Source organism: Apium graveolens, chromosome 4 (assembly GCF_009905375.1).
Source record: "Apium graveolens cultivar Ventura chromosome 4, ASM990537v1, whole genome shotgun sequence".
Lineage (NCBI taxonomy): Eukaryota > Viridiplantae > Streptophyta > Magnoliopsida > Apiales > Apiaceae > Apium > Apium graveolens.
The window spans coordinates 301,190,868-301,217,692 of NC_133650.1; the positions used below are offsets into that span (position 1 = coordinate 301,190,868).

The following is a 26,825-nucleotide window of genomic DNA, read 5'->3' on the forward strand; positions in this document are numbered from 1 at the left end:
ATAAGTACAATTACTTAATTACCAAGATTAAAGTTATCATCATTTTTTGATCTTCCAGAAACAGCCAAATTTCTTCCAAAGATTCTCTTCATTCCTTTGTACCTTAACAACTCATGGTTGCATACTAAATCTTGTTTGTCATAACTATCAGGGAAGAATGATTAAGCACAAGTCAATATAGCTCCCATGCATTTTAGATCTATTTCGGCTTCATCATCTCTATAGAAGTAATATGGATTTAAAAGTAGTCTGCTAAATGTAATGAACCATCAAGCCTATCTTTAGCCTTTGACTCGATTATATTTAAAATATGTTCATACACTTCTTTTGCACCTTTGCAGATCTAGATGATTTCTTTTTTTTGCATCTTTAAGTTGACCATATACAAAACCCATTACAGGTTTCCAGCCCCCATCAACAAGACAGAGAACTTTAACCAATGGTTTAAAAATTTCTACACAAGTTGCAAGAGCCTGTTGTTGTGCATATGTTGTGTACTTGATGATTTCATAAACAAAATATCTAAGTAGATTTTACTTAGTGAAATAATGTAGCACTCGACGGATAAGAATTATAATCCCGACGGATAACTCATTATAGTCCCGACGGATGATTAACTTATTATCCATCGAGTGAGTAGCTTATGTAATAATAAGTATGTAGCATAGTTATGTATGCACCTTTGTATAGAATCTGTAGTAGCATATAAGTCATGTTGACTTTAACTAGATATGCAGAATAGGTTGATTAATTGTACATAATTGATGTCTTGTAATTCTGCATAAGTGATATAGAGTCAAGTGCCAAAATAGCTACCGACGGATGATTAACAAAGCCATCGACGGATGATCAAATGACTATCAACGGATGTTTAATATAGCAGTCGACGGATGATCAATTAAATCATCAACGGATATTCTGAAAGTCGACGGATGATCATATGAAGAATTCAAACAGCAGTTGAACAGTGAAAGCTGACACACAGCCGTCGAGATGTATACAAACACACTGTGGAAGCCCATTAACTGGGTAATAGAGGACAAAAAGCAGCAAAGCTTAAGACTGTTAGATTTTATATTTGTTCAGTCTGTTTGACTTTGTAATCTTGGTATTATATAAACCAAGAGAGTAGCGAATAGAAAAATAACTGAGATAGCTGAGAAACACAAAAACAGAGAAATCTTTGTAAGCAGAATCTTTAGCATTTCCTGTATTCTCAGTAGTTCTATTTTGTAAGCAGCTGTGAGCATTTCTGCACACAGAGTCCTCTCGATATATTATATATATCTTTGGTGGAATTGTTTAAATCCACCAGAAAGTTTTTAAAGACTCTTGTTTTTAATTACTTATGGTTTGATTCAATTAAGTTTACATTCCGCATTTTGCTAATCAAAACAAATATATCTATAATCGAGTTGAACATATTTATTTCAAGAAAAAGGTTCAAGAATTCCATTCAACCCCCCTTCTGTAATTCTTGCTACATTGTTAAGGGACTAACAATTGGTATCAGAGCAATCTCTTAATCTACAAAGAGTTTAAAGATCAAAACAATTCAGCAAGATGAACAAGAAAGATGTTGGAGTCAAGATTCATTTTCTTGATAAAGATAATTACCATCATTGGAAGGTAAAGATGCATCTTCATATGCTTTCTTAAGATGAGGCCTATGTGGACTGCATAAAAAGAGGCCCTCATGTTCCAATAAGAGCTGCAACAGGAAACGAGCCATCTGTTCCAAAGCCAAGGCATGAATGGTCTGATCCTGACATTGAACAAGTCAGGAAAGATAAAAAGGCCATGAACATTCTGTTCAATGATGTTGATGCAGATATGTTTGATAACATCATCAACTGCAAAACTGCCAAGGAAGTTTGGGACACAATACAGATAATTTGTGATGACACTGAGCAAGTAAGAGAAAATAAAATGCAGCTCCTGATTCAGCAATATGAGCATTTTCACAATGAAGAAAGTGAGTCACTCACTGACATTTTTAGTAGATTCCAAAAACTACTAAATGCTCTTAAGTTGCATGGAAGAGTCTATCAGACTAAAGACTCCAATATGAAATTTCTCAGATCTCTTCCAAAGGAATGGAAACCAATGACAGTCTCATTGAGAAACTCACAAGATTATAAGGAGTTTACTTTGGAGAGACTGTATGGGATTCTTAAGACCTATGAGCTTGAGATAGAGCAGGATGAAAGAATGGAGAGAGGAAAGAAGAAAGGAGGATCCATTGAACTAGTTGCTGATCTGGAAAAGGAGAAGGAAGTGAAGATGGAAGCTGTAGAATCAACTTCAAAGGTCTGTGAGAATAAGGGTAAGGGGCTAGCTGAAAGTGAAGATTCATTGAGCCAACATGACATGGAGAACATTGATGAGCACCTAGCATTTCTTTCAAGAAGATTTGCCAAGCTCAAGTTCACGAAGAACTTTGGAGCAGCCAAGCCAAATAGAAACATGGTGGATAAGTCAAAATTCAAATGTTTCAAATGTGGCTTGGCAGGGCATTTTGCAAATGAGTGTAGAAAGTCAGATTCCAGTAAGAAAAGGTTTGAGTCTGTGAATTATAAGCAAAAATACTTTGATCTACTCAAACAAAAGGAAAGGGCTTTCATTACACAAGAGAATGACTGGGCAGCAGATGGTTTGGATGAAGATGAAGATGTCAGCTATGTCAATCTAGCCCTAATGGCCAAGTTTGATGAAACAGAGACAAGTTCCTCAAGCAATCAGGTAATCACTACAAACCTTGCACATTTATCTAAAGCTGAGTGTAATGATGCCATAAATGACATGTTTATAGAATTGTATCATTTGCGTGTTACACTTAAGTCTCTCACTAAAGAAAATGCTAAAATCAAAGAAAACAACTTATTTTTAAATGAGAGGAATAATGTGCTTGAGTCTCAATTTGTTGAGTTTGAGAAACTAAAAATTGAGTGTAAGATTGCCAAGGAGGAATTAACTGAGTCCTTGAAAAAGGAAGAAATTTTGAAGAAGCAGCTCGAGCGTGAACAAGAGGTGATTAAAGCATGGAAAACATCCAGGGATGTTCATGCTTAAATCACCAAAGTTCAAGGAATTGAGTCTTTTTGTGATGAAGCCTGGAAAAAGAATAAAGAGAAACTAGAACCTATTTTGGTAGATGGGTTGCTGACAGATGTAGACTTGACGGATGATGAGGACTATCCGTCAGATAACAAAAAGTGTTATCCGTCGAATGATAAAAATCCTCATCCGTCGGCTGTAAGCAAACCCATTAGCAAAGCCAAATTAATCAAGCTAAATGATAAGTATGGGTCTGTTTCCAAGAACTTTGTTTCAGGAGAGTCAAGTCAAGCTAAGAAAGGGAAAAAGGCTAATGTTGGTCACATGACTGTCAAACAGTTAAGTGACAGACTTGAGAAAATAGAGGTAAAAACAGAGACTAAAAAGAAAAACAATAGGAATGGTAAAGTAGGGATTAACAAACACAATAACTATACACCTGATAAATATGCTCCTAGAAAAATCTGTGTCAAGTGTGGTAGTGTATATCATTTGTCTGTTAATTGCAAATATGCCATGCCTACTCCCATGTCTGTTCAGCCTCAATTTCCTAACATGAATGCCATGCCTCCCATGCCTGTTAATGCTATGCCTACACAGAACATGAATACACAGTTTGCTAATATGTCATTTGCACCTAATCCATATTATGCTGCATACAATATGCCTCAAATGCCATTTAGCATGCCTTACTGGAATAACATGTTTGCACCAAGCATGTCATTTCCTGTTAGCCATAACATGCATGATAATTCTATTGCATTTAGTGGTTTCAAAGGTACAACCCAATTGACTAAGGAAGAATCTGGAATTCCTAAGTCAAATGAGATAAAACCTAAGAAACAGAAGAATAAAGCTAACAAGGCAGGACCAAAGGAAACTTGGGTACGAAAATCAACTTGATTTGATTTTGATGTGCGCAGGGAAACAGAAAGAATCTTTGGTACTTGGATAGTGGTTGTTCAAGACACATGACTGGTGATTCTACCCTGCTCACAGAGTTTAAGGAGAGAGCTGGCCCAAGTATTACTTTTGGAGATGACAGCAAAGGATATACTGTGGGATATGGCTTTATTTCAAAGGACAATGTCATCATTGAAGAGGTTGCCTTAGTGGATGGTCTCAAACACAATCTGTTGAGTATCAGCCAGCTTTGTGATAAAGGCAACTCAGTAACCTTCAACAAAGAAGCCTGTGTTGTGACTAACAATCAAAACAACAAAGTGGTTCTCACTGGTGTGAGAAGAGGAAATGTGTACCTAGCTGACTTCAACTCAACCAAAGCAGAATCTGTAACTTGTCTTCTCAGCAAAGCAAGTCAAGATGAAAGTTGGCTATGGCACAAGAAGCTATCACATTTAAACTTCAAGACCATGAATGAGCTGGTAAAGAAAGAACTAGTAAGAGGCATTCCTCTAGTGGAGTTTACAAAGGATGGACTGTGTGATGCCTGCCAAAAAGGGAAGCAGATCAAAGCATCATTCAGGAAGAAACTTGATTCAGCAATTGAAGAGCCTCTGCAATTGCTTCACATGGATTTGTTTGGACCAGTCAATGTATTGTCAATTTCAAAGAAAAGATTTTGCCTAGTAATTGTAGATGATTTCTCAAAGTTCTCTTGGACATATTTCCTAAAGTCTAAAGATGAGGCTAGTGAAATCATCATCAATCACATAAGGCAAGTTAACAATCATCCTGATTTCAAAGTTAGAAGAATCAGGAGTGACAATGGAACTGAGTTCAAGAACTATGTCATGAGAGCATTTTGTGAGGAAAATGGGATCTTGCATGAGTTTTCAGCAGCAAGGACTCCACAACAGAATGGAGTAGTGGAAAGAAAGAACAGATCTCTTATTGAAGCTGCAAGGACAATGCTTGAAGAATCAAAATTATCAACTTATTTATGGGCTGAAGCTGTAAACACTGCATGCTACACTCAGAACATCTCTCTGATTAACCAAGCAAGATGCATGACTCCTTATCAATTGTTCAAGAACAAGAAGCCAACTCTAAATTTTCTTCATGTCTTTGGCTGTAAATGCTATATTCTGAGAAATCAAACTGATCAAAATGGAAAGTTTGATGCTAAAGCAGATGAAGGAATTTTTGTTGGATATGCTGTTGGTAAAGCGTATAGAGTCTACAATCTAAGAACCAATATTGTTGTGGAATCTATACATGTTGTGTTTGATGATAAAAAGATTGAAGGACTGAAAGATGGAGATTACCATGAGAGCCTCAAATTCGACAATATTGAGATGGTTAGTGATGAAAGTGATGATGAGAGTGATCAAGAAACAATGTCTAAGGATAATGCAGACAAATCTACCACCAATGAAACACAAAACTCAACATCCGTCGAGTTTCAAAATGCTTCATCCGTCGGAAGGCAATCTGTGTTATCCGTCGGTAGACAACCTGCCTCATCCGTTGGTACTCAAGATTCACCATCCGTCGGGTTATCAAAAGGAGCAGGAAATCAAGGCAGATCACCCATAGAAAGTACCCCTTTCTCAAATCAAAGATCCACAAACTCAGGGGGAGTTTCTAGCAATCAAAACTCAATCACACATCAAAAAAACATTGAGGTCTCTTCATCTAGAGCTAATCTACCTCAACCAAGGAAATGGACAAAAGATCACCCTTTTGAACTGATTATTGGTGATGTTTCTTCTAGAGTTCAAACAAGAAGAGCAACTCAGGAAGAATGTCTATACAGCAGCTTTCTGTCAAAGGAAGAACCAAAGAAGGTATAAGAAGCTTTATTAGATCCTGATTGGATTTTAGCTATGCAGGAGGAGCTAAACCAATTTGAAAGGAATAAAGTGTGGAAGCTGGTGCCCAAGCCTAAAGGAAAGAATCCAATAGACACCAAATGGGTATTCAGAAACAAGATGGATGAAAATGGCATAGTAGTAAGGAACAAAGCCAGATTGGTTGTTAAAGGCTATTGCCAGCAAGAAGGAATAGATTTTGATGAAACATTTGCTCCTGTTGCAAGACTTGAAGCCATCAGAATCTTCTTAGCCTATGCAGCCCATGCCAATTTCAAGGTCTATCAAATGGATGTCAAAAGTGCCTTTCTGAATGGAGATTTGGAGGAAGAAGTGTATGTTAGTCACCCTCCTGGCTTTGAAGATCCAAATTTTCCAGAGTATGTCTATTATCTACTGAAAGCACTTTATGGACTGAAGCAAGCACCTAGAGCCTGGTATGACACTTTATCAAAGTTCCTTTTGGAAAATAACTTCACAAGAAGTACTGTAGATAAAACTTTATTCTTCAGAAATGTTAATGGCTCTAGCATACTTGTTCAAATTTATGTAGATGATATTATTTTTGGCTCTACAGATGAGAAACTTTGTAAAAAGTTTGCCAAACTGATGCAAAGTAAGTATGAAATGAGTATGATGGGAGAACTAACTTACTTTCTTGGTTTACAAGTTAAGCAAGTTAGTGATGGAATATTCATTAGTCAAACTAAATATATTTTTGATCTTTTAAAGAAGTTTGATCTAATGGATTGCACATCTGTAAAAACTCCCATGGCCACTGCAACTAAGCTTGAACTAAACACTACTGAAAAGTCTGTGGATATTTCAAGCTATAGAGGCATGGTTGGCTCACTTATGTACTTAACAACTAGTAGGCCAAATATAATGTTTGCTACATATTTATGTGCTAGATTTCAGGCTGATCCTAGAGAGTCTCACTTGATAGCTATTAAGAGAATTTTCAGATATCTCAAGGGAACACCAAAACTTGGCATTTGGTATCTTAGAGATTCTGGTTTTGATCTAACTGGTTATTCAGATGCAGATTATGCAGGTTGCAGAATTGACAGAAAAAGCACAACAGGAACTTGTCAATTTCTAGGAAACAAGCTTGTGTCCTGGTTCAGTAAAAAGCAAAATTCAGTTTCTACTTCTACAGCTGAAGCTGAATCTATTGCTGCTGGCAGTTGCTGTGCACAGATTTTATGGATGAAAAATCAATTGCTAGACTATGGTTTGCAAGTTGAGAGGATTCCTATTTTCTGTGATAACACAAGTGCAATTGCCATCACTGAAAATCCAGTGCAACATTCAAGGACAAAGCACATAGACATCAAGTACCATTTCATAAGGGAACATGTAATGAATGGTACTGTAGAGTTACATTTTGTTCCAAGTGAGAAGCAACTTGCAAATATTTTTACCAAGCCACTAGATGAATCCACCTTTTCTAGGTTGGTAAGTGAATTAGGTATGCTTAATTACTCTTGAATCTATCTGAGTTATTTTGCAAGTTGATATGTAGCCAGAAATTTAACTGATTTTTAGTCATGGATGAAATTTTGGCTAAGTCAAAATTTGCATCTCGACGGATGACCATTATCCATCGAGTTGAGTCATCCGTCGATATACAATGTGCAAATAAAAATCAATTACTTTTCTGGAATCTTTTAAAACTCGACGGATAACAGTTTATCCTCATCCGTCGAAGTGCCTAAATCTTAACCGTTAATTCCCTGAACATTATCCATCGAGTATACTTACAGTTTGTAAGCATTACATGACGAATAATGGGTGGAATTTTTACAGTTTATTTTTAAACGGTTAATTTAGGCAATTTCTATTGGGTAATTTACTTTTCTTTATTATTTTCATCCATTGTTTTTGAGGAAGTATAAAAGCTTATTTCATTCCAATTATCTTTTTTTATCATTCTCAAATTCAACTGCTTTTATTTTATTCTCTCTCAAGCAAATATCCTCTTTCTCTTCAAAGCTTTCATTCTCTAACAATGGCACCTGTAGTAAAGATCATGTCTCAGACTGGGTTCATTTATGAGAAGAACAACTTCACTGCTTTGGTCAATAAGGGTATTCAGCAATCAGAAGACTATCACAAGATGATGGACTTCGTGAAGAGCTGCAAGTTAAGTTTTGCCATGCTTGAATCACCTACAATTTACTGTGAAGTTGTTGAAGAGATGTGGACCACTGTAATCTACAACTCTACTGACAAAACCATCACTCTAACTATCAAAGGTAATGCGTTCTGTATCAATAGTGATGTGATAAAAGCATGTTTCAAAATTCCTGATGATAATGTAACTTCACCACACACTGACACTGATATTATAAATATACTTAATTCCATGCATTATGCACTTCCTACTACTAAGCTAAGTGATATTAGAAGATTAGGTCTTAGGAAGGAATGGAGTTTCATGTGTGATGTTGTGACTAAAGTTTTATCTGGAAAAATCAGTAATTTTGACTCTGTGAACATTTCCATGCTTAACATGCTAGTTACAGATAAATTTTACAATTTCAGTGACCTTGTCTTGTATGAGTTAGGTTTTAAACTAGGTGAGTTAGCCAAAAGGGGAAAGAATGTATATTATGCTAGATTTTTCATGATATTGGCTAACCATCTTTGTCAAGAGATTGTACTTGAGAACTCAAACAACAAATTAGCTTGTTGGGTTCAAGAGAGAAGAATCATTGCAGATTTGAACAGAGCCAACCATCATAGGGATGTTCCAATTTTCTACTTTCCTGTAATGCAGACACCTCAGGTAAGTGAGGTAAGTTCATCCATACCCTCAACTATTCCAATCTCCTCAATTTCTTTGAATTCAGGAGTAGCTATGGCAACTGTGACAATGACCAAACAATTGCCTACCAAAGCTGCCAAATCAACTACAATTTCTAAATCCAAGTCAAAGAAAACCCCCTCTGGTATCTCTCAAAAGGTACCAGTTGAAAAATCTACCAAAGCCAAATAGGGGAGTGTGAAGGAGGGTCAGTTAGGTGAGGGAAGGGGTGAACATCAAAGAAACCCCAAGGATAAGGTTGGAGAGTTGAGTGAATCCCAACCTAGCCACACTGCAGTTTCCCAACAAACTGCAGTGCTTAAAAAGGACAAAAGCTCTCTTCTAGCTGCATCCTCCCAAAAGGATGTGGCTATTGAACAAAACTCTCAGCCAAGAGCACAGGACAAAAGGGTTAGGGACACAAGCTCACCCCAAACTTACACAAGAAAGAAGAAATCCAAAACAACTAGGGATGCACAGGGCACACACACAGTGCAAACTGGTGCTAAAGACACAGTCCCTGCACTTTCTCAAATTCAGTTTGATGTGGCTCCAATAAATGTGGAGTCACAGCCAAAATCTCTTATAATAGAAGCCTCTGAAACACCATACTCACCAACAAACTCTCTGAAAGTGGATATGATAAACACTTCAATTCCTGATTCCCCTTCTTTAACTCTATTGAGGAAGCCAAAATCTAGTACAAGTGAACATCATCTTTTAGATGATTTGTTGGCTCACTTGCCAATTCTTTCAGATACTATTGTGACATCTGTGCCTCAAATAACTTCAATCAACACAGAGTCAACAATAGTTTCTCTTCCCACCTCATTCATTTCTACTCTCTCGATGGATATTGCTCATCCGTCGAGTAGTGATTGTATCCCGACGGATAAGCTTAACAGCAGTTATCCGTCGGATAGCTTTACCACTCACCCGATGGATATCACATATCCTTCGAGTGCCTCTGCACAACTTCAAACTTCAATTATTTTTAGTGTAGAAGATTTAGGGGTAATACAGTCACTCTTAGGACTGAGAGAAGAGAGTGCTTTGAGTGAGAGGCTGGGTTGCTCCCAGGCATAAGGAGAGGAAAAGAGTGAATCTCAGCAATCCATTTATTCAGGATTGGCAAAAGTGAGTGAGAGGAGTCCCACCTTAGTAGGTGAAGGTGAGGGTGTGAGGGTGGGGAGCCAGGGTGAGACCCTGATGCAACAAAAGAGAGATTATGAGAGAAAGGCAGGTACAGGAGAAATAAGGGTGGATCCAGCCATTGCTAGTGAGTCAATGATTGTGGATGATACTGAAAAGGGAAGACAATTTTAGCAACATTACAAAGCTGAAATTGATAACATTTCCTTGGATGCTGACACTTTTACTCATCCTGTGTCAGCTTATCAATTGTTGGCTGCTCAGGGCAATGTGGAGGCAGAACAGACTTTGAATCTAGTACAAACCTCAGAATCTCTTCAAAGAGATAAAGCTGCTGTCAATAGGATGCTTTCTCAAGCTGGTGAGCCATCTGAAGAATTTGGAGTAAATTCTAATGATGATGACTCTGTTTCTTTGGATGGAAGCATGAACTTAGGGGGAGATGAAGGCCCAAGTTCTGTTTTAAATTTACCTGGATGGGCATGGATAAAGGAATTTATACCAGGACAATTTGATGTGTCTTTGGTCAAGCAAGTGGTGGCTATTCAAAAGGCCCTTCAGGAGACTTCAGATGCTGGTACCAAGGTTATTCTTCAAGCTCACCTAGACTCTCTACATCTCATGAAGATCCAGCACTTAAGACAGAATATGAGTGTGGATGAACTAAAAAGAGATATAGCTGACTTGAAGACATACAATTCTGAGAAGCTGGATTCAATAATACCATATGGTACCATGCAAGATCTACTACTAAGATTGAGGAGAGAATCAGACTCTGAAAAGAAGCTAGCCAAGCTGGAAAACAGAGTTCAAGTTATTGAGAATTCAGTGGCTATCCTTCTTCAAAATCAACAGACTCAGACAAATCTTCTCATGCAACTGGCTAAAGCACAAGGCCTAACTCCTCAACTTGATGATAACACAAAGGGGGAGAGAGAATCAAGTAAGGGGGAGAAAGGACTAACTGAGGGGGAGAAACTTCAAGTACAAATCAACAAAGTAATTGTACCTTCAATTACAATCTCCAAGCCAACAGTTGCAGATGGTATAGATCTAATTAAAGCAGCAGCAGCAAATTTGAAAGTTGCTGAAAAAGGTAAGTTGAGTTTGATCAACTGGAATAAGATTAATAAGGAGATACAGAAAAAGTTTGAACTAGTCAAGGAGCCAGTCAGTCAGCCATCCATCACTCTCATGTCAAGCCAATCAGTGTGAATGAGATGAGCATGAACTATCTGGAAAAAGGACAATCTTCCTGCATCAAGTCTACAAAGGCTGAAACAATTCTTAAACCAAGGGCAAATTATCCAAAGTCATCTTGGAAGAACCCTATGGACACTGTGTATGAGACACCCAAGCCTGATGAAAAGAAGCTTCTGTCAAGATCTATTGTCTTCTATAAAGATCCAGCTGATTCAGCTTCAAAAAGTAGAATTGCTAAGATATTCAGAAATGGAAAGGAAATTTGTGTGGTAGATGGACATCCACAGTTTGCTCAAGTAAAGAAAGAAGAAAAAGCCAGATTAAAGCAGGAAAAAAGGCAAGCTGCTCTAGATGCAAAGAAGTCTAAACAAAAGAAAGAACAGATTGCTATCTTGGCCAAGCTACAGGCTGTGAATTCTTCTCAACAAATTCCCTCTCAACCATCTGAAGCTGCTGAATCAAAGAAGAAGATTGAAGAACAGAAGAAATCCCCAAGAAAGAAAGAATTGGCTAGAAGAACAAAAAAGAAACTGGATGTTGTTGACAAGGAATTGGAAGATCAATTTCCTAAGGAATCCACTCAAGCTACAACTCAAGCATCAAAGCCCTCCGTGGTATTTGAAGACATAATGGTGGTGGATCCCTACAGAAACATACATGGTGAACCTATTGTGCCAAAGGATGAGCCAATAGAGTGGGATAAAATACCAATTCCTGACTTCAACTTACCAATCCTTAGCAAGCCAAAAAGGACAAAGTCAAGGGCAGTCAAGAAAGTAAGGGCAATTGATGCATACAGAAACCTACCTGAAAGGTTGGTGTTCAAGTACAAAAGAGGAAGGGAGATTCAGTGGCCACTTCACAGGATTCTTCAAGAAAGCCAAGCTGTGCTGATTAAAGTCTATTCATCCTTCAAGAAAAACTTTGGTTCAATGTAACTGCAAGAAGACTAGTATTGAAGAAGATTGAAGAGCTGAGGAGTGTTAGAGCTAAAGATGCACTCCCAGAGACTCTAATCATCCCATACACAGGGAGAAGAGTGCATCTAAGGCCCTACTGGCTGATGGAATTCATGGATGATAAGGGTGTAAGAAGATTCTTCAGATTAGAAGACCAATTGAGTATCTCTAGCAATTAGACTCTCTTGGAAATGCAAGAAAAGCTAGATCTCTTAGAATATGATGAACTAGAATTCCACAGGCAGCTCCAGAATCAAATTGAAGAAAATAACAGAAAGTTTGGAAGAAGACCCAGACCTTCAAGGAACTAGAAAAATCTGCTCAGGCTAGAGGAGCATCTTGAATTGACTGTGAGCCAAACCTTGCACATTTTAATTAATTGAAGCACTTTCAGTTTATCTACTTATCTTTAAAGATATATGTTCAGGATGTTTTGTTATCATCAAGTATCTCTTAATTTATGGCTACAATTCCAGTAGACATAAATTGGGGGAGATTGTTGTGCATATGTTGTGTACTTGATGATTTCATAAACAAAACATCTAAGTAGATTTTACTTAGTGAAATAATGTAGTACTCGACGGATAAGAATTATAGTCCCGACGGATAACTCATTATAGTCCCGACGGATGATTAACTTATTATCCATCGAGTGAGTAGCTTATGTAATAATAAGTATGTAGCACAGTTATGTATGCACCTTTGTATAGAATCTGTAGTAGCATATAAGTCATGTTGACTTTAACTAGATATGCAGAATAGGTTGATTAATTGTACATAATTGATGTCTTGTAATTCTACATAAGTGATATAGAGTCAAGTGCCAAAATAGCTACCGACGGATGATTAACAAAGCCATCGACGGATGATCAAATGACTATCAACGGATGTTTAATATAGCAGTCGACGGATGATCAATTAAATCATCAACGGATATTCTGAAAGTCGACGGATGATCATATGAAGAATTCAAACAGCAGTTGAACAGTGAAAGCTGACACACAGCCGTCGAGATGTATACAAACACACTGTGGAAGCCCATTAACTGGGTAATAGAGGACAAAAAGCAGCAAAGCTTAAGACTGTTAGATTTTATATTTGTTCAGTCTGTTTGACTTTGTAATCTTGGTATTATATAAACCAAGAGAGTAGCGAATAGAAAAATAACTGAGATAGCTGAGAAACACAAAAATAGAGAAATCTTTGTAAGCAGAATCTTTAGCATTTCCTGTATTCTCAGTAGTTCTATTTTGTAAGCAGCTGTGAGCATTTCTGCACACAGAGTCCTCTCGATATATTATATATATCTCTGGTGAAATTGTTTAAATCCACCAGAAAGTTTTTAAAGACTCTTGTTTTTAATTACTTATGTTTTGATTCAATTAAGTTTACATTCCACATTGTGCTAATCAAAACAAATATATCTATAATCGAGTTGAACATTTTTATTTCAAGAAAAAGGTTCAAGAATTTCATTCAACCCTCCTTCTGTAATTCTTGCTACATTGTTAAGGGACTAACACCTGCCAATAAGGTTGGCTTACAATAGTGTTATATGTTTTACTACCTTTTGTAGTTGAGGACCATTTGCAATCCAATCATTCCTTTGACAGAAACATATATCTCAAGTTTTCTTGTTTCTCCAACAAGCTCTGTATTGTCAGGAATGAGTTCACAAATCTTGTGATTCCAGGCCTTACAATATCTCTCTTTTTGGTGAATTTCCTCATCAAGGCTAATGTCTTGTGATGTGCATAAATGAATAATGTTAAGTCCTTTGACTTATCAATAACAAACTTAAATTTTGGCATCTTGCCTGTGTAAAAAGAAGGAATGAAATATGCTTAGTAATATATAAACTAAAATACTAACCTACTCAATCACATAATTTACATTAATTGATAAAGCATATATGTTGCACACGAGGTCCAAAAAATATGCAGTCTCTAATCTTTCAAGAGCTTTGCAGCTGCCATATTGTTGGAAGCATTATCAGTTACTACTTGGATTACATTTTTGGAACCAACTTCCTCAATCCATTTATCTACATAATCAAAGATGTATTTCCCTGTATGAGCCTCACCTAAACTTTCGATTGATGATAAAAAAGTTGTCCCAAGTTTACAATTAATACATACATTCATGATACTTCGTCGCTTTCTGTCAAACCAAGCATCGGTCATTATCGAACAACCATTTCCCATTTTTCTTCTTGCTTCTTAACCGTCTCCTTCGTCGTTTCAACTGTCTACTTCAATAGAGGCTCCCTTAGTTAATACTGAGATGGTGGTACATAACCAAGACCAAACTGGCCAACAACCTCGAGAAATTGCTGAAATGCATATTTATTAACAGCATTAAAGGGAATAGATGATTCATAGACCCAACGAGCCAAGTATGCGTGCACTTCGTTAGTCCTTTTCTTAAACAGCGTTTCATTTATATTTTATTTTCTAAATTTTTGCCTTCTGTAGATATTGGCCTGGAAAACATATTCATGGGTCCAAGAGGATGTGATTTGTTGCAGCTATCAAGAATCTCAACTTCGTTCGTGCTTCTCTCGGTAATTATTATTCCCAAACAATCTAACAAATAGAATTACAGAAGGGGGGATTGAATGTAATTCTTGGTTTCTTTTCAATCTTTAAAAGTTCTTACAAATATAAATATAACTGCGTATGAATATGCTAAGTGCGGATAAGAAATATTCAAGTATTCAAACACAAAGTAAATAAATAAGGATGTTTAAAAACTTTCTGATGGATTATTGTTTGCACCATAGATATATATAAATGTAGAAGATCCCTGTGATGCAAAAGCACACAGCTGCTTACAAGAGTTTTTACAAACTTAAACTTGAGAGTTCTAAAAGATACAGCTTACAAATGCTCTCTAGTTCTTGCTTGTTTTTGACCGTGTCAATTGATAAAATAACTCTTTGCTACGCTTGGTTTATATATCAGCAAGTTATATATGAAAAAGATAAACTAATAAAACAAAGATGTCTAAGTTTAATCACATGTTTCTTCATTTCTCTATCTAATACAATCCAGATAGATATAGCATCTTTGAACGTCTCTGTTTTGCATGAAAATGGAAATGCTTCTTGATCTTCATAATCCTGATTACAAGCTGCCATATTCCGTTTGTATACAATCAACCCATGTGACTGTCAAGTCACTATCAATTCCTATTTGAATTTGTTATATGTTGAGATTATGTTGATTATCCGTCGAGACCCTTTTGATTATCCCTCGAGACTCTTTTGATTATCCGTCGAGACTCTTTTGGATCATCCATCGAAGCCTTGTAGAAACATCCGTTGAAAGTATTTTCATAGCAGTTGACTCAATTTCACTTATACAAAATTACAAGGCATCTAATATTTATAATTAGCCAACCTATTTTGTATATCATTCTAGTAGCCAACATGACTTAGAATATCCTACAACTTCTAATCCTTTAAGACATTACAGTATACAGGTTTATGCTACAAAAACTTATCTAAACATAAGATACTCTTTCAACGGATGATAGAGTAAGATTATCGGTTGAAAGCTACAATTACACTTAATTAAATCTACTAAGGTGTTTTAGTAAAATATCATCAATCCTACAACATATTCCTAACAGAAATATTTACGTCATCTTGAAGCTTTTGAAGTTTTTATCTTTTCTCTTCTTTTTTCTTTTTGTAATCGAGCAATGCTTGCTTACACTTTGCTTTATCAATTGGAGTAACTTTTGGACAAGATGCCACATTTCCTTTAATATGAGCTATATGTTGTTTCAATTGATGCACACCTCCACTGACCACTCTATTACATAAATTGCACTTTACTTTGTCATTGTCGTCCTTAAACGCTAGTTCACCGAATCCTCATCCTATATCATCAGAATTTATCTTCAAAGAGGTAATCGAACCTACAGTTTATGAATTGGATGCACCTGAGGAAGACCCATCCATTACTCTGCAAATAAAAACAAGAACATTCAAAAAACAACAAAAAAAAAATCTCCATAAAAGTTAACTTAAAAGTTGTTGGCACAATGTGTTGAAGACTCAAAGTCAAGAGACCCCGACATTGGTAGCAGGGCAAAACAACAAAAATACTCAAAAAACATAATCTAATACTATACAGACTTGTACAGACTTGTAGAGCATACGATAGCAGTTACTCGAAGAAGAGTTTTCAAAACAACAAAATACTCAAACAGATACACAGTTACACAAGCACATGTAAGTATCAAAGTATCAATTATCAAAGATTCAATATAGAGAAGCATAGAGAAACATAGTAATAGTCTAATAGAAACAGAGATGAATACCTTAATCTCAATTCTCAATTAGTCGATTGGTCAGTCTGTCACCGTTAGTTCGTCAATTGGGTTTGAGAGCAGTTAAAACCCTAAAAGTGAAAAAGATGAATTGGCTACTATATTTTTTCTTTAAATCTATTAATACTTTTTAGTTGAATTACCAAAATTGCCCCTGATTTTTTACTTCTTCACCGATTTTTTGTTGACCGATGTTGACATATTAATCCGAGTTTGACCGACTTGGGCGCCTTATAACGATTTTGACCATTTTTTGAATACACCGTCTAATAGCCCGCCTAGACCCGTCTTGGGGCGTTTTAGGGGCACCTAGCGCCTAGGAGCCGCCTAGGCCGATTTTTGGAACACTGATATATATATACATACATGCATATATATATATACATACACATATATACATATACACATACATATATATATATACATACACACATACACACATACACACATACATACACATACATACACACACACACACACATACATTCACACATACATATATACATACTCATGTATTCTTATTTGTCATCAATTTAACATCGTCCTCATACATACATACATACATACATACATACATACAAGCAAACAAACATACATACATACATGCATACACACACACATATATATACATACATGAATACATACTCATATATTCTTATTCATCATCAAGTTAATATCGCCCTCCAACACAATGAAATGGCCAAATATTATACATAATTATATGAAATAAAAAATAAAAAAAACTATTTATACACATATATACGATTTATACTTCACTATTAATAATTATATGACTTATATCATATACTCCCACCGTTCCATGGGTTGTTAATATCGTTAGGGGGGTTTGTTGAGCAAATTAATTTTTATGACAATTATACCCCTACGGTAATATCTGTATAATATTCAATTCACCTCGTCATTCATTTATTAAAAATGATCAATTATTGTATAATTAATATGTGCATATATATATACACAATATATATATATATATATAAATTAATGCAGGGACACACACACATACACATATACTCGTATATTCTTATTTGTCATCAATCTAACATCGTCTTCCATCATAATGAAATGGAAAAATATTATATTAAATTCAATGAAATAAAAAATAAAATAAACTATTTATACAGGTATATATGATTTATATTTCACTATTAATTATTCTATGACATATATCATATACTCTCTCCGCCCCATAGGTTATTAACATTAGGGGTGTCCATGGGTAGGGTTAACTCGACCAACACGACCCTATTTCCGGCCAACCCAAGCCGTTAAAATAAAATCGAACTATAAATGAGTTATAAATTATAAAACCCGAAGTTAATGGGTTAGGTTAGGTTTTTGTAAATTTTAACTCTAACCCAACCCAACCCGAAATATATATAATGGGCCTGGGCCGGACCTCTAATTTTATAGATTGATATACACGACATCAGTGTCCATTATCCAACTTTATTCTTTACACTTTCTAAAACCCTAGCAACTCACAGTCTCACACGAGTTCGAGAGCACACAACGGCGCATCACTTTTACGTCTCATAGTTTAGGTAAAAAAATTATGTTCGTTCCTAATTATTCTTTTAATTATGCTTGTTCATCACTTAATTTGTGTCAATTAGGAATTAGGATTATACTTAATTTGTTCATCTCTTAGCTACGTTTAACTTTTGTTCCTAATTTTCGTTTATCTCTTAGTTTTACCTATTTGTTTATTTATTAGGATGATTATACTTAATTTGTTCATCTCTTAGCTACGTTTAACTTTGTTGTAAATGATATATATAATATGCTTATAAACTTTTTGGTAAAATGTTTTAGTGAATAATATGTTTTAGCTATGTTTAATTTTGTTGTTAATGATATGTATAATATGTATACTATATAATATACTTCTAAACTGTTCGGTAAAATGGTGTAGTGAATAATGTGTGGTATACTGGTTAAGAGTTAAGACGTTAAGTAATCTTAAAGTTTCTATTGTATTTTTCAGGATTAATGGAGAGTTTAACCCCAAACACTGCCCCTAATTCAGTTCCGATAATCCCCCCGATTCCTAATCCAGACACTACCCCATGAGCTAGTTTCAATTATCGCCACAAATCCTGACCCAAACACTACAACTACTGAACTCAAATCACCTAAAAAAGAAGGGACGATGAGCTAAACACGTAAAATAGGAAACCTACAAGAACTTCTGATGATTGGGATCATTTTCCTGTGTCTATTGTTGCCTCTGAATCGGCATTTAGCACTAGTGGCCTTATTTTAGACTCATTTCGGAGTTCTTTAAGTCCAAAAATGTTGGAGGCATTAGTGTGCAATCAAAGCTGGTTAAGGGAGGGTTATGGAGGTATCAAATTACGAGTTCATTTGGATGAAGTTGAAGTTTATAAGTTTCTTGAAGAAGGTACACGATTGACAATACACCACCTATTATGTGTCATGTACTACGCACCAGTCTGCACTCTGCAGTATCATATTTTTTTTATTATATTCTGTTGTACTCATATTTTATTTATGCAATTTTTTTATAGAAAATAAAAAGAAGTCCACTTCAAATGACTAGATAATCAACATCGGCGACGAGTGACTCAACTAACAGCTATGCGAACTGAATTGAAGTTGAACTTTTATCGGAATATTGAATTATGTAACTTTTGATTCTGTTATTAAGACTTAATTTTATCGGATGAAATGTTCTTTTGACGTGTAACTTAACACTTAACTATTTTATAATTTGTCTGAACTTAAAAAAGTTGGATGTACCAACTTAACTGCTAAGTAGATTAAGTACTGGTTGGACTTAGCACAGCATAATCCAGTTTGGTTCTGAGTTGCAAGTACTATTTTGCAACTTTCTAATTATTGATCAGGCCCTCCTACTACATTATTTTTAAAAAAATTTATTGTTAAATCGATCAACCCGAACCGACCAGAATTGAACCGAGGTACAAAGGGTATGGTTGGGTTATATGATTATTATTTTTACAATGGGTTCGATTTTGATAAAACCGATCTAAATGGGCCAGGTCATTAAAATGCCTGTAACCCGGCCAAACCGAACCGCGGACACCCCTAGTTAACATCATTGTTAGACAGAGAGATTCAAAAATGAATTATGTTGAACAAAAATTAAGAAAGCGGAGGTAAATTTTGGAGCCATTATAAAGATAATGTGCTATTTTAGAAAATATTAACAATCTGTTGGAAACATCCCAAAATAGAAAGTTTTTGGGATGAAAAGTATCTTATGTCATTCAATGGGTAAACATACAGTACTGAAATCAATTACCAATATAGTATGACTCATCAATCATATTTCTAACACATAACACATTAAATAATTAAAAAAACAAATTAATATTTATTTTATATTTAGAGTGATTGATATATATCAGGTATGCATAATAACTTATTTTATTTTAATTTCTAACCATTAACATATTACAAATCTATTACTATTTTATAAAAGACGAAACATTGAAAGTTTTGGTACGGTGCCTGTTTTTTTGGTACACGTAGAATTTACTGAATTACCCTTCTTTTACTTAAAAGTTTTATTAGCCTTAGTAATCGAATTATAATAGAAAATTGAATAAAAATTATTTTCACCTATAATACGTTACCTTTTTTATTTTTCTCAAATAAAACAACTTCTCTAAATATCACGGATAAGCTTATTTAAGAAAATAAAATAATAATATGATAACCACTAATAACTAATAAATTACATTTTTCAGCTACTTAATTATTTATTTTATTTAATTATTGTTTTACTTAAAGATTTTATTAAGATATCCGAAAGGGCAATCTATTATAAATGGTGTATGCCGTAAATTTAATTTATTATAAAGGGCAATCTATTTATGGTGTATGCCATAAATTATCCATAAATTTATTTTACTTAATTAGTTTTATTTAACTAATTTTTATTTAGTTATTCGAAAAAGAGTTTGAAATCAACCTGTAGAAAACTAATGATACAATACCCGTACACACCCTAATAATTTGATTTGATAGGTTTATAATTTGAAAGATTCAAAGTTTATATACTCTCAAATTCTAGATTTTGGAATCATCAAGGGCCTAAAATTAGTTATTTTTTTCGCATCTATTGCTTTTTTATTTTTAATGAATAATACCATTTTTCTAATATTTTATTTTATTTTTTAGTCGTTATTTTAAAATTTATTTTCATAGGCATGTCTATCTATACCCATTATCTATTACTATTATATAAAAGACGAAATATTAAAATTTTTGAAACGGTACCTATTTTTTGGTACACGCTGAATTTACATGATTGCTATTATTTATAAATTTTATATTAATTATAATATATTAATATAAATTACTATTATATAAAAGACGAAATATTAAAAGTTTTGGTACGGTACCTATTTTTTTTGGTACACATTGAATTTACATGATTGCCTTTATTTATAAAATTTATATTAATCATAATAGATTAATATAAATTTATCAAAATTATTAGTCAAATAGGATATCTATACTATTTTATAATAAACGAAACATGAAATATTAAAAATTTGATTGATACGGTACTTTGTTAAATTACTTTATTATCTTTAATTTGTTATTTAACTTTATTAAAATTGAATTTTGGTACGGTACCTGTTTTTTGGTACACGCTGAATTTACATGATTGCCCTTATTTATAAATTTTATATTAATCATAATAGATTAATATAAATTTATCAAAATTATTAGTCAAATAGGATATTTATACTATCTTATAATAAATAAAACACGAAATATTAAAAATTTGATTGATACGATACTTCGTTCAATTACTTTATTATCCTTAATTTGTTATTTGACTTTATTAAAATTAATTCATTAATATTATATGTTCAAAAGTCTCTTTTCTTTAACTCATGCAACCTTTTTTTAATCCAAATACACTTAATGCATAAGCCTCCTATAAGCCGCCCTTCACATCAATCGAAATCAAGCAAAGCTATCTACCGATATAACATCTTCTTCGAATCAAATTTATTTCGTAAGAGCAAATCGGGGGTCAAGTTTAGGTATCCTCTAGATTTTTTTAGCCGTTCAATTATTCTAATTATAATTAATATTAAATTCAATTTTTTATATAACTATAAATATATCTTATTATAAAATAGGAATAAAATTTATAGTTATATCATATTATAGTAGCCACATATTTGGGATCCAAACAAATAACAATAAATTTATAATATATTTATCTATATTATTATAATAAAAATGAAACATTGAAAGTTTGGGCCCGCAAGGGTTGGCTCAGTTGTTTAAAAAGAGGAAAACTATCCTCTTGGTCACAGGTTCGAATCCCACGGGAGGAGAATTTATGATTATGCCTCTTGAGCCAGAGCCTGTCGTTTAAATGCGGTTTACCTTGGTTCACGTGGTTTGCAGGCTATTGCGTGAGCCCGTAGGGTTTACCCAGTGCGCGCCCGAAGGGTAGCGGTTGCGGGTTACCTACGATAAAAAAAATATTGAAAGTTTGGTTGATAGTTGGTCTGGTCACTGTAATTAGTAATATTTAACATAAAACACTCTCATAAATAGATAAATATTCATAAAATAATTATAATATGTCTAATGGTTAAAACAAAATAATATATAAAAATTACCCGGTCTGGCTAAACAAAATTATATTATTGATCTAATTTTAAATAAAAAATTAAAAAAACTACATATAGTTAGTTGGATTTGAAGAATAAGGCTAAAATAAAATAATAAATATTATTGATCCCACTTAAAATATTATATTATTGGACCAGATTATAACAAAATAAAATTTTAAAAGGAAATCCGTTGAAACAATATAATGTCATCAAATTAAGACAAAATTAGAGTTGACTTAGTCGGTTAAAGAGAAAATAACTATCTTCTTGATCATAGGTTTGAATACCACGCGAAGAAAATTTATGATTATACCTCCTAAGCCAGAAAGCCTGTCGCTTAAATGCGGTTTACCTTGGTTCACGTGATTTACTGGCTATTGCATGAGCGGGTTTACCCGGTGCGCACCCAAAGGGTAGCAGCTGCGGGTTCCCTACGAATAAAATAAAATAATAATACATATTATCCATTTGATCTAAAATAAAACAATAATCACCCGAGGCTAAAATAAAATTAACCAAAATAATAAGTATATTTAGCTGAATTTGGTTGATATAACGACTCAACCTAACATATTTTTTTTCCATTTGACACATAAAATTTTACCATTAATTCGGGTTTAAATATATTAAACTAACATAAATTTGAATATAATTAGTTGGATTTGATCGGTTATCAGACTAATGACAATTGGTATACTATTGATCTCAGCTAAAATGTATCTTTTAATTAAATATAATAATCTTTCGTTAACATACATATAAATATCAATAAAAATATAATTTTTAATCATTACATCATTTTTTAAAACTGTATTATCACTAACTTATACAACTATCTATATATTAATAAGTATTATCAAATTATTAAAATTTTAAATAAATAAGTTTCAAAACTTAATTTTTTTTACTTCAAATTAAATTCAACAAAATTATGTAATATTAAAAACGATCCATGCATTGAACGGGGTTTTGGCTAGTATAATTTAATTATGAAGTGACAAAAAATATATACTAACATAATTTATTACTTACCGCGGATGCACTATTGCAAACATACCTAAATCAGTCGTGCTCATATATATAAACAAATAAATTATTTATCAATTAAATAATACATAGTTAACAATTACAAATAAAACAGTTTCAATTAACACAATCTAGATTACGAGCATGCCAATAGAGCATTTGACTAATTTGATTACAGAATTCGAACTGAGACAAAAGAATTGATACAAACTAAAGCACGGAGGCAGAAACAAACATCAAGTCCATCGAGCAGCAACTTAGCAAAAGAGAAATATTACTAGCTACCTTACCTACTTGTTCCTCTTGTGCGACAGAATCACTTCACTAACCATTCGGTCCAGATTCAAACTAGAAGAACCATTGCATTTACCATGCAAGGCCTTTTCACTTTTGTTTTTCCACTCCAAAGCCCTTTTCTTCATTTGCTTTCCCTTCTCTCCTTCAATCAACTCCCTCACCACCTTCTCCACTCCTTCTCTCTTCACATCATCCTCAACTTCAACACCAATTTCCCACATTTTGCAAACACAATGTCGGACGCAAAGCTGGTCCGCGAAAAATGGCCAACAAATCATCGGTACTCCAGCCGACAAGCTCTCGAGAGCCGAGTTCCAACCACAATGAGTTAAGAACCCTCCAATTGACAAGTGACTCAGCACTTGTTGCTGGTCACACCAACTAGCTAACAAACCTCTTCCTTGAGTTCGGGTTACAAAATCGGGAGGTAGAGCGGGTGAGGCACCCATGACCAGGTCCGGACGGATGATCCAGAGAAAATTTTGCATGCTATTGGCTAGTCCCCATGCAAACTCTTCTAAGTGTTGAGGACTCATGACTGTAATGCTACCAAAGTTTACGTAGACCACGGATCCGACTTCTTTCGAGTCCAACCACTCGATGCAACCCGAGTCTTCTTTCCATAAATTGGATTGTATCGATTTGGTATTATCGTCCGGATCAATGGACTTGAAAAGGCTGTGAATTGGGCCAATGGCGTAAACATGAAGATTTATGATGGCGGAAATTTGGTAAACAATTTCAGATTCCAGTGCATCGAAAGTGTTGAGAATAACTGCAGAAGCCTTGTGAATTCTTGAAATCTCGCGAACGGCGTAATCAACGAAGAAATCAGGCAAAGCGGGCTCCCAAATCAGAGATGGAGTGTCACGCAAACGAACATTTCCAATTCCAGGTAGCCAATCAATGACGTAGTCGAGATATTCATTGTTCAAGCCTGCAGTACTTGCTGCAACGGAAAAATGAAGTAGTAACTCATTAATCATATAGCAAAATGTATGCGTACTTCGAACATGTCTACACCGTTTATCTAAAATCGAGTAGCTCCAATAGTTAAAAAAGACAGGTGAGCCTTAATTTACAAGATGTATTTGTCGAACGGCGCATCGGCTTTAAAGAAACGTGTGTCAAGTCGGTTCCAATAACATTGCAAGAATATTAGAGGATCCAACTACTTGACAACTAAACTGATTCATCAACTTACAATGATAAAAAAAACACTTACAAATTACAATGATTAAAATTCCAACCCTGCACGGATTGGCCTGTAAACAACATACAGTATATAGCAAAGAGCATACTAAGAAAATTGAATGAGGTACATAGAAACAGTAGGGTACACATGATGTGGTTTGAGGTTCATAGAAACAGTATCTCATTATTTTTTGCATAAAACTAAAACTTCGTGCAAAATATAGGTCTAAATGTAATATATAAAATATTTTAAAATATGTAGTTAAAAAAATTGAAATTAAATTCTAAAATTTTACCGTATTATTCTAGTTATGCATATACCTAGCTAATTATATAAATCTGACATGTTAACTTACTAATATGATTATTTTACAGTAAATAATCGTATACATATATTCTACCTCAACCATGGAAAATGACTTACTTTTGGTATAGATATATGTTGATGATATCATCTTTGGCTCTACAAATACAAAACTTTGTGAAAGATTTTCCAAGTTAATGCAATCAAGATATCAAATGAGTATGATGGGAGAGTTGAACTATTTTCTGGGACTTCAAGTTAAGAAAACTGATGAAGGTACTTTCATAAACTGAAGAAGCTATTTTCATCAGAATTTATGCTGTTATCAGAGTATTTATCCAGTAATCAAAAAATAGCTTCTTCAGTTTGAATTGATTTATGAAAGTACCTTCTTCAGTTTTCTTGACTTGAAGTCCCAGAAAATAGCTCAACTCTCCCATCATACTCATTTGATATCTTGATTGCATTAACTTGAAAAATCTTTCACAAAGTTTTGTATTTGTAGAGTCAAAGATGATATCATCAACATATATCTATACCAAAAGTAAGTCATTTTCCATGGTTGAGGTAGAACAGAGTTTTCTTCAGTAATTATATTATTATTTTACCAATAATAATATGAGGATCTGCGTTATACATATATTCTCACGAATTAAATTTTGAAAATTGCCATGTAACGTCATTTTACAACTATTTTGGAATTTTTTTTGGATACATATCATTATTTTTTTTCAATAATCATATTAAGCCCCGATTTCAAATTCAGAATAAGTCAAAATATACTAATCCAAATTTAACGAATTTGGGGAGTGACAAGTTGTTAAATGATCGTGATTTGTTAGTTTATCGAGAAAAAATGTTAAAAATAATTTTTTTGGATGCAAATGGTTGAAAATACTCATTCTGTAAATGGATGGGTGAAAATAACATTTGAGATACGCATTTACTATTTGAGTATCCTCTTTTGTACTAGATACAAATTTGTGAAATAGGTATCCAATTTTTTGAAGACTTGGCAAATGTCCATCTCAATAATAATACCCAAACTAAAAATACCTATCTTTAGTAATTTTTTTACATAATTGTGAAATGAGTATTACACTTATCTAATTACAAAATGTATAACCAAAAGATATTTTTAGCCATGTATTTTGAAAATGTGTATTTTGAGCAATTGCACCCCAACCATCACCCTACTTACCACACGTTACTTTGTCAAGCTGAAGTAAAGTCTCGAATATTCTCGACTTTGTTATACTTAAAATATAAAAAACATTAAATATATACATGTTATTTATGTTTTGGAAATTTGTCTTCCTGATTTACAAATGATGGGTTAAACAACAATCAAACAAAACTGAATCTAAGTGCGTACCTTTATGTTGTTCCAAAGCCAAGTCACGGATGCGAGTGTAATGCAAGTAGCACAAAAGGGTAAAAGCATTAACAGTCCAAAAGAAAACATTAGGAATGCCAAGCTCTTGCGACACTTCAAGCGTAAAAGACATAATTCCATCAGAAACAAAACAACTCACTTGCGGCACATCCTGCAAATTATTGAGCTTAGCCACAAAATCACGGAACGGAGCAAGACAATGTACAGACGTAGAAACACAAAGCTTAATGATGTTTTGAGTGGCGTCAGGGTTTTCGGGGGGAGGAAGGCCATCAGGGATGGTTTCGAAACGAAAGCTGGGAGAGTCGGAGAGGGATTTGAGGGCGCCTGATCTGAGTAAGCGGTTGTAGTTGAAGTGAGTATGAACAAAAGTGATGTAAAAGCCTTTGTTGTGAAGAAGTTTGGCTAATTTTAGCATAGGCGTTACGTGACCTTGAGCTGGATAAGGCATGCATACTACATGAGGCTTTTTTTGGCTAGGAATTTCCATTGGGAGTGAGAGATTGCTAGTGCCTAGTGTGGTGGACAACAAAGATTAAAGATATGTGGACAACAAAGATAAGTTGCTAGATTTATATATATAGGATTGAAATTCTAAATTCTTATATAAGTTATTTATGTTCTGCTCTATATGAGAATTATTGGTCTCCATTTTTTATAAG

At 34.2% G+C, this 26,825-nt stretch overlaps 1 protein-coding gene across 1 annotated transcript; it reads right to left on the bottom strand.

The window, feature by feature from the left end:
• Positions 1 to 23,023: 23,023 nt before the first annotated feature.
• On the bottom strand, positions 23,024 to 26,762 carry LOC141721409 (7-deoxyloganetin glucosyltransferase-like). Its single transcript, XM_074524333.1, has 2 exons — positions 26,143 to 26,762; positions 23,024 to 24,218 (listed from the first exon to the last, which is right to left on the bottom strand). Exons 1-2 carry the CDS (start codon positions 26,651 to 26,653, stop codon positions 23,263 to 23,265), a joined length of 1,467 nt encoding a protein of 488 aa, XP_074380434.1. The 5' UTR covers positions 26,654 to 26,762; the 3' UTR covers positions 23,024 to 23,262.
• Between the last annotated feature and the right edge of the window lie 63 nt (positions 26,763 to 26,825).

Bases quoted from the DNA above. Each gene is read 5' to 3' on its own strand.
- LOC141721409 (XM_074524333.1), bottom strand. From the start codon at position 26,653: ATGGAAATTCCTAGCCAAAAAAAGCCTCATGTAGTATGCATGCCTTAT. The intron at 24,219-26,142 runs GTACGCACTTAG...TTTCCGTTGCAG, and splicing joins GGCTTTGGAACAACATAAAG to CAAGTACTGCAGGCTTGAAC.